The sequence below is a fragment of the Panthera onca genome, chromosome B1 (assembly GCF_046562875.1).
Source record: "Panthera onca isolate mPanOnc1 chromosome B1, mPanOnc1 haplotype 2, whole genome shotgun sequence".
Lineage (NCBI taxonomy): Eukaryota > Metazoa > Chordata > Mammalia > Carnivora > Felidae > Panthera > Panthera onca.
In genome coordinates this window covers 125,577,573-125,590,458 of record NC_138342.1, presented here as the reverse complement: position 1 = coordinate 125,590,458, position 12,886 = coordinate 125,577,573, and the positions used below count along the sequence as shown (strand labels likewise).

Below are 12,886 nucleotides of genomic sequence, written 5' to 3'. Positions count from 1 at the left end.
GCTGTTGTTCACCCACCTCTGAACCCCCAGCACCTATCTATAACAACACTGGCGCGTTAAGAGAAGCTCAGTAAATCTGTGTTAAATTGAAGGAAATTATGTCCCCAAAACCTAATATTCTCTTCCTAGTTTCAACGACATCATGGTGTAGCAGCATTTCTAATCTTAAACCCTCACATAATGCTACACTCCTCCATAAAACTGAGGCGTGTGAGGAAATCAGTGTACTCCCCACAGAGGTAAGATGCTTCTATTCCGAGTGCATGTGAGGTCTGGTTAAAGATATTTTCAAACCTCTATGTGGGAAGGTGTAGCCAAAGACTGCTAGAGGTTTTACTATCCCGTCCAGGTGTTTTTGTTTGGTTTACAATTTCATACCCCCCAAGGGGAAAAAGCGCATTTACAACATAAAACAACAGATGGTTTACTCCAGCATCTCCTTCCAAGCCGCCAAATGCGAATCGAGAGGACAGTGAAGCAGCAGAGGGACGTCCATCTTCCACGTACAAGTGTGCTCAAATTAGACACAAACCTTTACGGCTCCAAGTTGCTCTTTTCTGAATTTTTCCAAAGGTTTAATCAGGGTTTCGGTTACACTTAATGCCTAGAGAATGAGAATGATAACAAAAGAACATCGTATTAGGTTTCCAAAGAGGGAAAAAAAAAAAAAGTCAGTATTTCATTTCCCTCTTCCACCCCACCCAGAAATAAAATGAACAACATATTTTAACTACTTTATCTCACGCTGCCAATGCAACCATCAAATGACTTCTAAATTTATTAACACACTGGATCTCCATAAATATTTTCAGGGAAGAGGAGGTGGGGCAATGTGCCAGGGAAATGTGAAACAGTCCCAACACAGCTCTTTCTTCAGGGAAATAGCAAGCCGGTTGTCTTTAAACAACAAAGGGGTCTATCACATTCATTAACAGAACACTTCTGTTGGAGATTTTTTTTCCCTCCCCCTCCTCAGAAATTTACAAGTCAATTACATTCCTTTACTAGTGATCAGACTACATTATGTAAGGACTCAGTTTGTGGCTACAAATTTACACACTCAGTCTGACTGAAAATTACTCATAAGGATTGAAGGTGTATATGCAAAGCAGAATCCCTGGAGCTCACAACAAAGTAAATACTGGGTATGCTGGCAAACAGTACAGAAGGAGGTCAATGTGGTAGGAGCCATATACACACTCCAACCACTCGTTCTTCTATTGGCTGCTTTGGGGCTTTTCCTTTGAAGACAAGAACATGCAACAAACAATGCTGAAAATGAAAATCACAGGGAATATTTACCTAACAAAAATGCACTGAAGAGTATGCAGGTGAGTAGTGGTCTTCTCACCCTGTATTTCTGGAAGATCAGAAATATCCAGAATAGAAAAGGAAACTTCACAACACTTTACAAGAAAGTTTCATGCCTCTTTTTACACACACACACACACACACACACACACACACACACACACACAAAGGCTTCCAGAAATCCAAGCTTTAAATTACAGAAAAACTAAGTCACTTAGAAAAGTAAAGGATTCTGAATTTAACCAAAAGCTCCTTTGCAAGATTCCATTAGATAAGGATTTCTCCCAAAGAAATCCTCAAAAAATGACTATGCCTACTCAAGATAGGGAATCCTCAAAAAATGACTATGCCTACTCGAGATGCCTAGAGTTCGACCTCTCTTCCCCAGGCCACAAATTAGGTTCCACTCACTCCCACTCTGAGAATTTATAACTTAACTATCAAGGAGCTGGGGCAACAGAGAACTAAAAGAAAGAAGAGCAACAACTAGTCAGGGGAAAAGGATCACTTTCAAAATACTACATCCATTTTATCCTCCCTATGTTGTTGACCATGTGACCTACAACAATGGCAAACCAGAAAGCCCTTTGTCCTAAAGAACAGAGCAGAGACAAAGCACATGCCAGGAATCCCAACTACTCAGAACAATATGGAATGCCTCCAGCAGATATGAGAAGTTCTGCCATACGTTTTTAAAGGGCTCCATCTGACACACAACATCTCACAATAATTTAAGGCGCATTTCTATTAGCACCAGTGTCACTGCCTAGCCTACTCCTTTTCCGAATAAACCTACATATAAGTATATATATAAATACATTCTCCAGGGTGGATGGCCCACTCAAGAAAGAAGTCACCCCAGCATGACAGTGCTGGGAACACAGAGGCTAATAAGTGCTCAAGTTCACAGAAGATAGGAGCAGAGATTCAAAATCATGTAAGTCCAAGCTTAACCTTAACCAATGTACAACATTGCAATGAAGTACCAAACAGGACTTCCCCTTTCCAAGCAGTCATCACAATAAACCCTGTATTTCATGAAACAAGTATCTGCTGAGCATTCAGCACCAGGTGCTGGAGACACAACTATGAACAAAGTAAGTACAGTCCCTGCCCTCCTGGAACTTACTGTCTAGCAGGGAAGACATGATGCATACAGGAACATGTAAGAAAACGTGTAGCTGCAAATTCTAGTAATTCCTTCGAATGGTGAACAGAACTAAGGTGAGGAATTTAGTAGAGGATTTATAAGGAAGAAACTACCCAAAGAGAGCTCCATCCAAAAAATGACATTTAATGGCACAAAAACAGACACTCAGATCAATGGAACAGAATAGAGAACCCAGAAATGGACCCACAAACGTATGGCCAACTAATCTTTGACAAAGCAGGAAAGAATGTCCAATGGAATAAAGGCAGTCTCTTCAGCAAGTGGTGCTGGGAAAACTGGACAGTGACATGCAGAAGAATGAACCTGGACCACTTTCTTATACCATACACAAAAATAAACTCAAAATGGATGAAAGACCTAAATGTAAGACAGGAAGCCATCAAAATCCTCGAGGAGAAAGCAGGCAAAAACCTCTTTGATCTTGGCCGCAGCAACTTCTTACTCAACACGTCTCCAGAGGCAAGGGGGAAAAAAGCAAAAATGGGACCTCATCAAAATAAAAACTTCTGCACAGCAAAGGAAACAACAGCAAAACTAAAAGGAAACCAACAGAATGGGAGAAGAAGTTTGGAAATGACATATCAGATAAAGGGTTAGTATCCAAAATTTATAAAGAACTTATCAAACACCACACCCAAAAAACAAATAATGCAGTGAAGAAATGGACAAAAGACATGAATAGACACTTCTCCAAAGAAGACATCCAGATGGCCAACCGACACATGAAAAAATGTTCCACATCACTCATCATCAGGGAAATACAAATCAAAACCACAATGAGATACCACCTTACAACTGTCAGAATGGCTAACATTAACAACTCAGGCAACAACAGATGTTGGCAAGGATGCGGAGAAAGAGGATCTCTTTTGCACTGTTGGTGGGAATGGAAGCTGGTGCAGCCACTCTGGAAAACAGTATGGAGGTTCCTCAAAAAACTAAAAATAGAACTACCCTATGACCCAGCAATTGCACTACTAGGTATTTATCCAAGGGATACAGGTATGCTGTTTGGAAGGGACACATGCACCCCGATGTTTATAGCAGCACTATCAACAACAGCCAAAGTATGGAAAGAGCCCAAATGTCCACTGATGGATGAATGGATAAAGAAGATGTACACACAATGGAGTACACACAATGAAGTATTACTTGGCAATCAAAAAGAATGAAATCTTGCCACTTGCAACTACATGGATGGAACTAGAAGGTATTATGCTAAGCAAAATTAGTCAGAGAAAGACAAGCATCATATGACTTCACTCATATGAGGACTTTAAGACACAAAACAGATCAACATAAGGGAAGGGAAGCAAAAATAATATAAAAACAGGGAGGGGGACAAAACATAAGAGACTCTTAAATAGAGAACAGAGGGTTACTGGAGGGGTTGTGGGAGGGGGCTAAATGGGTAAGGGGCATTAAGGAGTAGATACTCCTGAAATCATTGTTGCACTATATACTAATTTAGATGTAAATTTTAAAAATGAGATTAAAAGATGCCAAAAAAAAAAAAAAAAGGCAGGGAGGAGAAATGACATTTAAGTGCATATATGAAAGATGAGAAGGAATTAGAGGTGCAGAGAGCAAGGGAAATTGTTTTCAGCCTGAACCCAGCAGAGGTAAAGGCTTGAGGTGAGAAATTTGTATATGACAGGAAATAGCAAAAGGCCAGTGTGGCCGGGACATAAAGAACAGAGAAGTAAATGGAAAGACAGGAGTGAAGGCAAGGGACCAGAACATATAGGACCTTGAGAGCCCAGGGAATGAGTTCTTTCATTTTGGGTATGATGTAAGCCACGGAAGGTTTTTAAGCCAGGCACTAACACAATGATTATTTAGATCTTTTAAAGATTACTCTGGATTCTCTGAGAAAAAGAGATTAGAAGTGAGGAAATATGGAAAGAGAGAAACCTGCCAAGAGGCTTCTAGAATGGTACATATAACAGAGGATGGGGGGCTGGAATAAGGTCATGATAACAAAAATAGAGTTTTCAGAGATATCTGCAGATAGAATCAAAATAACTGGTGATGGACTGAATGTGGGAAAGGTGGGCGTTCCCAGGATCACTCCCAGATTTCTGGCATGAACAACTGAATACCAGAAATACTATTTATTGAAATAGGAAAATTATGAGCAAAAGCAGCTAGGAGCAAGCACTAAGGAATTATGCTAAATCTAAGATACTAGGAGACACCCAAAAGATAGTAAAACATCTAAATGCCCACGTGAAGAATCCTGAAAAGATGGTTCCAAATTTCTAAGGTGGGAGGAGATGAGATGGTGCCCATGCATGGGTGTTGACCTGTCACAGGAGGAGGGATCTGTCCCTCCCGTGTAATAACAAGTAAGAACACAAGTACTGTATCAATACAAATGAGTGTGAAGATCTCATGAAGAGAGGCTGGGAGTTGCTACCTGATGGTTATTTTTTCCATGAAATACAAGGCAAGATCACGTACAAGAGAGGTTGAGCACGGGAAAAAGTTTGAATAGTGAGGAGAATGAAGGAAAATATCATTACAAACCGTGAGCAGAGCACTTCCTAGAGAAACATGAACATTACTAGGCAGGGCTACAGGCCATTTGAAATAACTGAGCAGCAGTTTGGGAAGACATCCATCTGCCTTGCTGTGCGATTTTCTCTAGCAATGCAGGGAGTGAGTGAGCAGTTAGGTTTAACCAAGGTAAGAGTATTTCCAGGACATGTGAACATATCACCATAGTACTGATGTGGTGTGCACAGCACAGGCAAGTTGCACAGGTGAGGGAGCTGACTGGGTAAAAGAGATTTCTGGAAGGGGATAAAACAGAGCCCGAAATAGGACATATGAGTTCTCCAGGCAAAGAGTAAGGATACACTTGATCTCAGCCAAAAGGCCAAGAAGCGATGTCAAAGAGTAAGGATAAAGGGGAGAGGAAAACAGCAATTTCAGGGCATACACCTGCAAGCAGTTCAGTGTCACTAATGCAGCTGAAAATCAGCAGAGGAGGCTGAAGAGATCCAATGGGCCCCAGGAGCCATCAGAATAGGATCTAGGAAATGTTCAGTAAATGCTAGATACAGGCATTAATAACACAGACACAGAAAGGCCTTTTAAAATGCAAGTCCTAAAAGTTCATCGTGTGGCGTAAACACCATCCTTTACAAAAGGGGGCCCACAAAGACTACACACAAGTAATTTTAGGTCATTAAATGTGTCCTTCACTTGGATAATTAACGTGATGCAGCATGTCTGACTCCCAAGGTCTAACTCTTTTTCCCAAGGAAAACAGTATGAGAGATTTCTTACTGTTTGCAAGTTAACAAGCAAATTTCCAGAATAAGAAAGGAGTTGCTGTCTTATCACTATGTCCAACTCTTTCATAAAACTTTTTTGATTAAAAAAAACTTTAATTTAAAATTCATTACCAATTTTTTCTTTTAAAATCTGGTTATGTACCTTCTGAACTGAGCCTTAAGCATTCTATTCAATAAACAAAACAAGAGGAGCTACTCAACGTTTCAGTAAGGCACTGGTGGTTGAGCAAGAAGGATTGTTTTCTTCTTCCTCTCAAAATAGACTAGACACTCCATGGAATCTCTCAGTTCCTTTTAAAAATTTCACAGAAGTATTATATAATATTTGTTAGGAATAAGTGTTACTGAAATGTTCTAATGCCAAAACATGATTCTTCCCCAGAGACAAATGAATACCAAATCAAGGATGGCTCCTAAACCCTAAAGAAAATTTCTGGTGGTAACAGTTCCCCAATTTAAAAGAGACAGCTGAAAGTAATACTATGGAGAAAAGCTTTCAAATACTAATACAGTAGAAATCAGGTAATTTAAAGAGAGAAAGAAAAAGCAAATAGAGAATGTGATTTTATATTCCACCTATAAGATTATGTAACCATATTAGTCCCCATAAAATACTTGAACTAGCCACAATAAGAAATCAGAAAAGGCTTTGACTAATGAGCCTTGAAAAGGGTTTTGGATAGTCTTGCTTAGAAACAGAATGCATCTACATGAATATAAAATGTGTTGATTTACCAGATGCTTTCACCTTAGGGCAGGAGTCAGCCAACTTTTTATATAAAAGGCTGGGTAGTAAATACTTTAGGCTTTGCAGTCATATAGCCTCAGTTGCAACTACCCAACTCTTCCATTGTAGCCCAAAAGCAGTCATAAACAGTATATAAGTGAATGAGCACAGCTGTATTCCAGCAAAAATGTATTTACAAATACAGGAGGTGAGGTGGGCGTGGGCCATGGCTGGCTCAACTCTGCCTGAGAGAATCATCCTGAGTACATCCCAAGATGTTCTACTTACTCTTCTCTGGTTGCATATTTCTTTTCTTTTCTTCTTTTTTTTCTTTCTTTCTTTTTTTTTTCTTTTTAAGTAGGCTTCACTCCCAGTGCAGAGCCCAATGCAGGGCCTGAATTCAGGAACCTGAGATCAAGATCTGAGCTGAGATCAGGAGTCGAACTTTTAACCAACAGAACCACCCAGGCGCCCCAGTGTATATTTTAATATACATTTACTATATTTGCAGGGGAACAAAATTTGGGAGGAAAGGTTGAATGTTGCATGAGAGAATCATAGTTCAAGTAGCTGTCCAGCTGAAAAGAGGGATTTACAACTGAGGTTATAGATTTGCATGGGATAAGTAAGCCAGTGGGTTTCAGCGTTGAAAAGCAACTGTGCAAGCATTAAAAAAAAAAAAAAAAAAAAAAAAAAAAAAAACTATCTTAACAATTTATATGAATTTATAGCGGGCTTTAATAAGGGCTTTAGTCCCTAAAAATGAGTTAACTGAATGTTCAGCATGAGTCAAAAGAGTCCTAAGTTGCCCTAGAAAAGAATGAACTCATACATTGGCTATGTACAAACCAAACAAGCCAATCATTCAACGGTGTCCCGTGAGATCAGAATCTATCTCAATAGTATGGATATTGCATTTTAAAAAAGACATTTTCTAACTGGGGTAAAGCAAGAATGTGCCCAGAATGCTAAAACAATGTAGGAGGAACAAGAAAACCAGAGGCATTCAATAGAATTGGGGAGGAAGAGAATATTTAGAGGAAACATGAAAGCTGCCTATAAACATTTAAACAGATGCTAAGTGAAAGAAGGAAAAAAGCATTCTGATTTGCTTAAAGAAGACAAAATCAGGTCTAATGGGAAGAAGCTGTAATGCAGATTTGGGGTTTGCTCCCAAGGGGAGCTCAGTAAGACCTGCATGGACCAGGCAAAGTCTGACCTCTAGCTCCTTTCCCATCAACAAGTACAATCTAGGTGACCAATGCCCAGGGACACTCTATCACAGAGGCCTGCAGGAGGAAAAGCTGGCCTAGGAGACCTCTGGGGTCTCATCCAGCTCTAGGATTCTATGTGAGGTGGGAGAAGCAGAAATGCAAGCCACATTTCAGTGTTGAATGGCAAATCACAGAATCCATTAAAACTTCACAATTCAAGTAAAAGAATGACACTATTTTATAACAGCCTGGGGGATTAAAATATTTCCAACTAGTCAGGTCTGACTGAAATCCCTTTCATTAGACATCTGGATGTGAGAACTTCAATGGCTAAAAGGAAAACAGAAGGTAAGGTGATATCTCTGCCTGCCCCCACAGTTCAAGCAGTAGCTGAGAAATCTGTTGGCAATGACAGCTACCCAGCAGACCATCAGACTCTACTTTGGGCTGGGGAAGAACCTCTGCTGCTGTTTTAAGGCTGCCCATTTGAGGGCAGGCTAAGTTCTGATGTTCTAATTCTAAAGAGAATGGGGCTTGGGGTTAGAAACCCATATTCAGTAAAAAGGTAAAACTACATTCTATGAGATCTTTAAGAGTTTTTTAAAGTCTCAATCTAAATAATACAGTGAATATGTCAGTGTAAGTACTAAACCACGCCCTTCTGATCACTTAGTACTAACAAGGATAGACTGAGTCTAATGAAACAGAAGGAATTATGTCTGTTCCCCATGGCCCTTGTTATTTTAAGCCTAGATTCCAAGTGTTCTTGACCCCAGAGGAATGCATAATCTGAGAGCAAAGGAGAATTTCCACTATTTTCTCCCATGACCTTCCAGATACTTCCCATTTCATTAGACTAAATGGAAAACTCTACTTTCCAACTCCAATATCAAGAATAACAGCAAAGATACATCACAGAACATGTTTCTTACTTTTTCTTGAAACAGAACCTCAGGATATAACACTATATATATGATATATATATCATATATATATGATATATATAAAATTATATTTATATTTCTGAACATAAGAAATATTTTTCCCAAAATTGTCAGAGGGACTTAACCCTACATAAGAATTCTCAGAGTCTCCTTAAGGAGTGTGCTTTCCATTATTTTGATCAACAAAGGACTGTTTGAGGAAACAGTCCTCAGCCTGAAACAGCCCCCATCACACCTAGTTTCAGATACTTGCAGTTTACAAAGAGTTCTGGGTTACAAAAACAAGTGGAAGCTAAGAAATTTAAGAGCTTTAGTTATTCTGGAGAAAACCTCAAATTCTAAGTGTTTGGTGTTTTTATAAAGATCACTTTAAAAGAAACAAGGCAGTAGTTAATAGTAAGTCATGAAAATACATCTGTCTTATAAAATCTGTAAAAGATATCGTCCAAATGTGCTACACATGGGTATCTGTAGCTTGAGATAAAATATTGAAAGAAAGCAGCAGAAAGAGATTTTTCAAAGGTGCTGTATCAGAAAGAATTCAGACAGATGTGGCCATGACATACTCTGGAAAGTTGTGCCAAAAGATTCAGAATGTCTCAGTGATAAACATACTAATGTAAAAGTCGTCAAGACTTGGAATAACTTTTTTATGAAATAAGTGGGGGAAATTTTTCCAAAGTATACATTAATCATTTGATTTTAAAATATAGCCACATACTTAATTCACTAAATAATGAAAGTAGGCATGTGATTATCTAGTAGATATACATATGCATACCTACAAGTATGTACATTCAAGCCATCCAAAAACATTTTTGTTTCATCTTCTCATGGGAAAATGATGTTGCACAGAGTCAGGCATAAACATTATATGTAGTGGATCTCTGTCCTTCTGGGATACGCACCACTTGAAACACCTTCCTATGTTTGAGAATTCTCCTAACATATGAGGCGCAGCCCAACTTCCACTATGGAAGCTGGAAATGACAGACATTTGCTCTCCTAGCCATCTTGTAGTGAGGTAGTGGGACCCGGCCAGAGTGCCACTAATCAGATTCTGCCAGCCCAGACTTTGATTCGGAAGCCAGTGCTTACAGAAACTAGTGACCAGAGATTCTGGTGAGTAGTAGCAACTCATTTGCAAAAGTAGAAGTTCTACAACCACCACCAGGGGCAGCGGTATTGTTGGTGAATGTTCTGTTGTCTACACCCCGTGGCAAGGGTGGTGACTATCTTCTCCAAACCCAGCTCTGCAGTGCAACTCTGGGCATCTTTCTCAGTTCTCAGAACCATATGAAGATACCACAAGCTACTGAACAGTCTTTAAATAAATTCCCTTTCTGTTCAGAAGACTCAGACCTTGCAACTGAGGACAGACTAACACAGGATTCACATTTCTTTAAAATTTCCGAACCGTACGCAATCGTGTCAAAATGCTTTCAGTACTATCCATCTCAATTCCCAAACAAGATTTTTCTCCTGATTAAACCAAATAATTTTTTATTAATTAGATTATTTCCCATTCACACTCATCCTTTGCTACCCCCCTTTTTCTCTATCTAGCCAGTCTTTCTCTGGACTGTGCTTTCTCCCATCAACTCAGACTCAAGTTATAATAGGAAAACTGAAATGCACAATAAAGCCCTCACATTTTTTAATACCTAAAATTATAAGAGAAAGAAGTCAGAAGACTCTGATGCTGAGAAAAAAAACAAAAACATTTCATTGGTGTGCTACAAGAGCCCAGCCCCAGTGACAAATAAGAGGCCAACATTCTCTCATTTGGGCTCAGACCCAACCATTTCTGTTTTTCGACCATAAAAGAAACAATTCTCTTTTGTTACCTGAATACTCTCAACTTTAAAGAAGGAATAATGCTTGTTCGCTCTACCTACTTAACACAAGCAAAAAAAAAAAAAAAAAAAAAAAAAAGGAAGGGAATGCCACACGAGAAGCAATTTTAACTTCCAAATAAATCCCTGGATATTATTTTATTTGTGAGCACAGCTCAAGCTAAGCTAATCCTTCTGGTAGAAAAAACTAACGTAAAAACAAAATTAAATTTTAGAGTGTTGATACCTCAAACTTATCAGCTAAGAACTGGTAAGAACCTTAATAAACCCATGTACAAAGGTCTGAGACATAGGTACAGAGGTGCTATAAATTAATTCTACAGAGTTTAAACCTGAAAATTAAAAGCCAATTAATATAAAATGGTTCCTTGAACATCTGATTCTTTTAAACCACAGCAGTCCAATTTAACAGTCTGGAAATTATAATTTGTAAAATATATATTCCAAATTCACTAGATCAGTCACCACACTTTTGTTTTCTTCTGAAAGGCCAAGAATAAAAAGTCCTCCAATGAGAGTTTTTGTCAACTTTCAATTGTAAACTCTGAACAGAGCCTTAATAAAACAAGAGTATTTGAGCTAATTTCTGACAATTTCTGCTCCCTGGCTTAATTCCCTGAATATCTGGCCATAAACTGGCTCTCAAAAAACAAACAAACAAACAAAAAGGCCACTGAATCACAAAAAATTTAAGCTTCCCTTAATGTCTATGTTCTACAAATGTATTAGTGTTTAGCTGAAGAGGGGAAAAAAAAAAAAAAAAAAAGGAAGCTTGCATCAATTGTGAAGGCCTTTCATTAAAGGTTGCCCTTTTACTCCAATTATTTAAATCCAGTAGATTCAACCAGTAAAGATTTGTATTATTCTTTGGAAAAAGTAAGAATCTACAAACAAAGATTAGGTATATTAGGAATGAGTTAACCTAATAAGGACATGCAGAGATTTAACCTTTATCTTCTTTCCCTCTGTGCATGATGGACAGTAAAGATCTAGCTTCTTTTTTTTTTCTTTTACTAAATACTTGGGCAGAACATTGTGAGAAGGAATAAGACGCCACAAAAGCAAGTGAAATAGGAGCCTGACAGAAAGCTGCAAAAGTATCATGAGAGAATTTGAAATTATAATTTTTATCTTTAAATGAGAGAAATTGTAATTTCTGAAGCAAATGGTACAAGTCAGTGGCATAGCTAGAAATGGAACCTCATGAATCAGGCAATAAATTTTCAATCAAGAAAACATGAGAGGGGTGCCTGGGTGGTACAGTCAATTAAGCTTCCAACTCTTGATCTCAGGTCATGATCTCACGGTTCACGGGTTCAAGCCCAGCATCACGTTCTGCACTGATGGCATGGAGCCTGCTTGGATTCTGTCTCTCCTTCTCCCTGCCCCTCCCCTGCTTGTGGGCACACACACTCTCTCTCCGTCTCTCAAAGTAAATAATTGAACTTAAAAAAAGAAAAGAAAACCTGATAGAAATAGAGAGAAAGAGATGGGTGGGGATCTGTTCAGAAAAGAACACCTATACATTTGGCCAAAAGCAAAGACACTGATCTCCAGCCCTTCTGTACCTGGGCTACTTGAGTGGCTGAGAGAAGGAGGGTGTCAGACAGAAAGGCTCTCATTCTCCATTAAGCAGCCAGCAGCTGAGCACCTCATCCTGACAAGTGCCTAATCCCTCACTAACTCTAGCATTGTCGGGTGCTAGAACACTGCCCAGCTCCTGGGGCACCTGGGTGGCTCAGTCAGTTGAGTGTCCAACTTTGGCTCAGGTCATATCATGGTTCATGGGTTCGAGCCCCACGCGGGGCTCTGTGCTTGTGTGGAACTTGCTTTAGATTCTCCTTCCCTCTCTCTGCCCCTCCCCTGCTTGTTCTTGCTCTCACATGCATACGCACTCTCTCTCAAATAAATAAACACTGCTCAGCTCCCAACATTCAAAAATACTTGTTTTATGAAGCAGTAGGATTCTCACACAAATTTAGATAACGTAAAGAATGGAGTTTCTATATGAATTCCACATTCCCTGCTGATGGCAACAATGGCAACTATGAACACCTATGCTGCGTCTCCTGTACATATTATCTTCATTCAAAACAGTCTGTTTCTGTGTTACACCAGGTCCTCTAAGAACCAGACACCGCCACAAGATTAGAAATGCCAGAAATTTATTAGGGGGAATGTCTATGAGAAAAAGGGGGGGGGGGGCGGGGGTAATCAGGGAGACAGTGATGCAGATCTCATCCCAGTGGAAGGAGACAGGGAGGGGAGGAAGGCTGCAAGGTTGGATAGACATGCATTAGACTGCAGTGCAGTGCAGTGAAGGAAAGTTCAGCAAGGCCATTGGGGACTCCTTGAGTCAAG

General features: G+C 39.4%; 1 protein-coding gene across 5 annotated transcripts in view; it reads right to left on the bottom strand.

Moving 5' to 3' along the window:
- ARHGAP10 (Rho GTPase activating protein 10) overlaps positions 1–12,886 on the bottom strand; it is a 321,446-nt gene that overhangs the window by 217,313 nt on the left and 91,247 nt on the right. For 3 of the 5 annotated variants that reach the window (XM_060655658.3, XM_060655662.3, XM_060655657.3), the window contains exons 4-5: positions 6,800–6,919; positions 533–604 (exon numbers count right to left, since the gene is read on the bottom strand). In XM_060655658.3, coding sequence (XP_060511641.2) covers positions 533–604; positions 6,800–6,919 — 192 coding nt within the window. The remainder of the gene's footprint in view (positions 1–532; positions 605–6,799; positions 6,920–12,886) is intronic. The other 2 variants (XM_060655661.3, XM_060655660.3) reach the window with 1 other exon arrangement.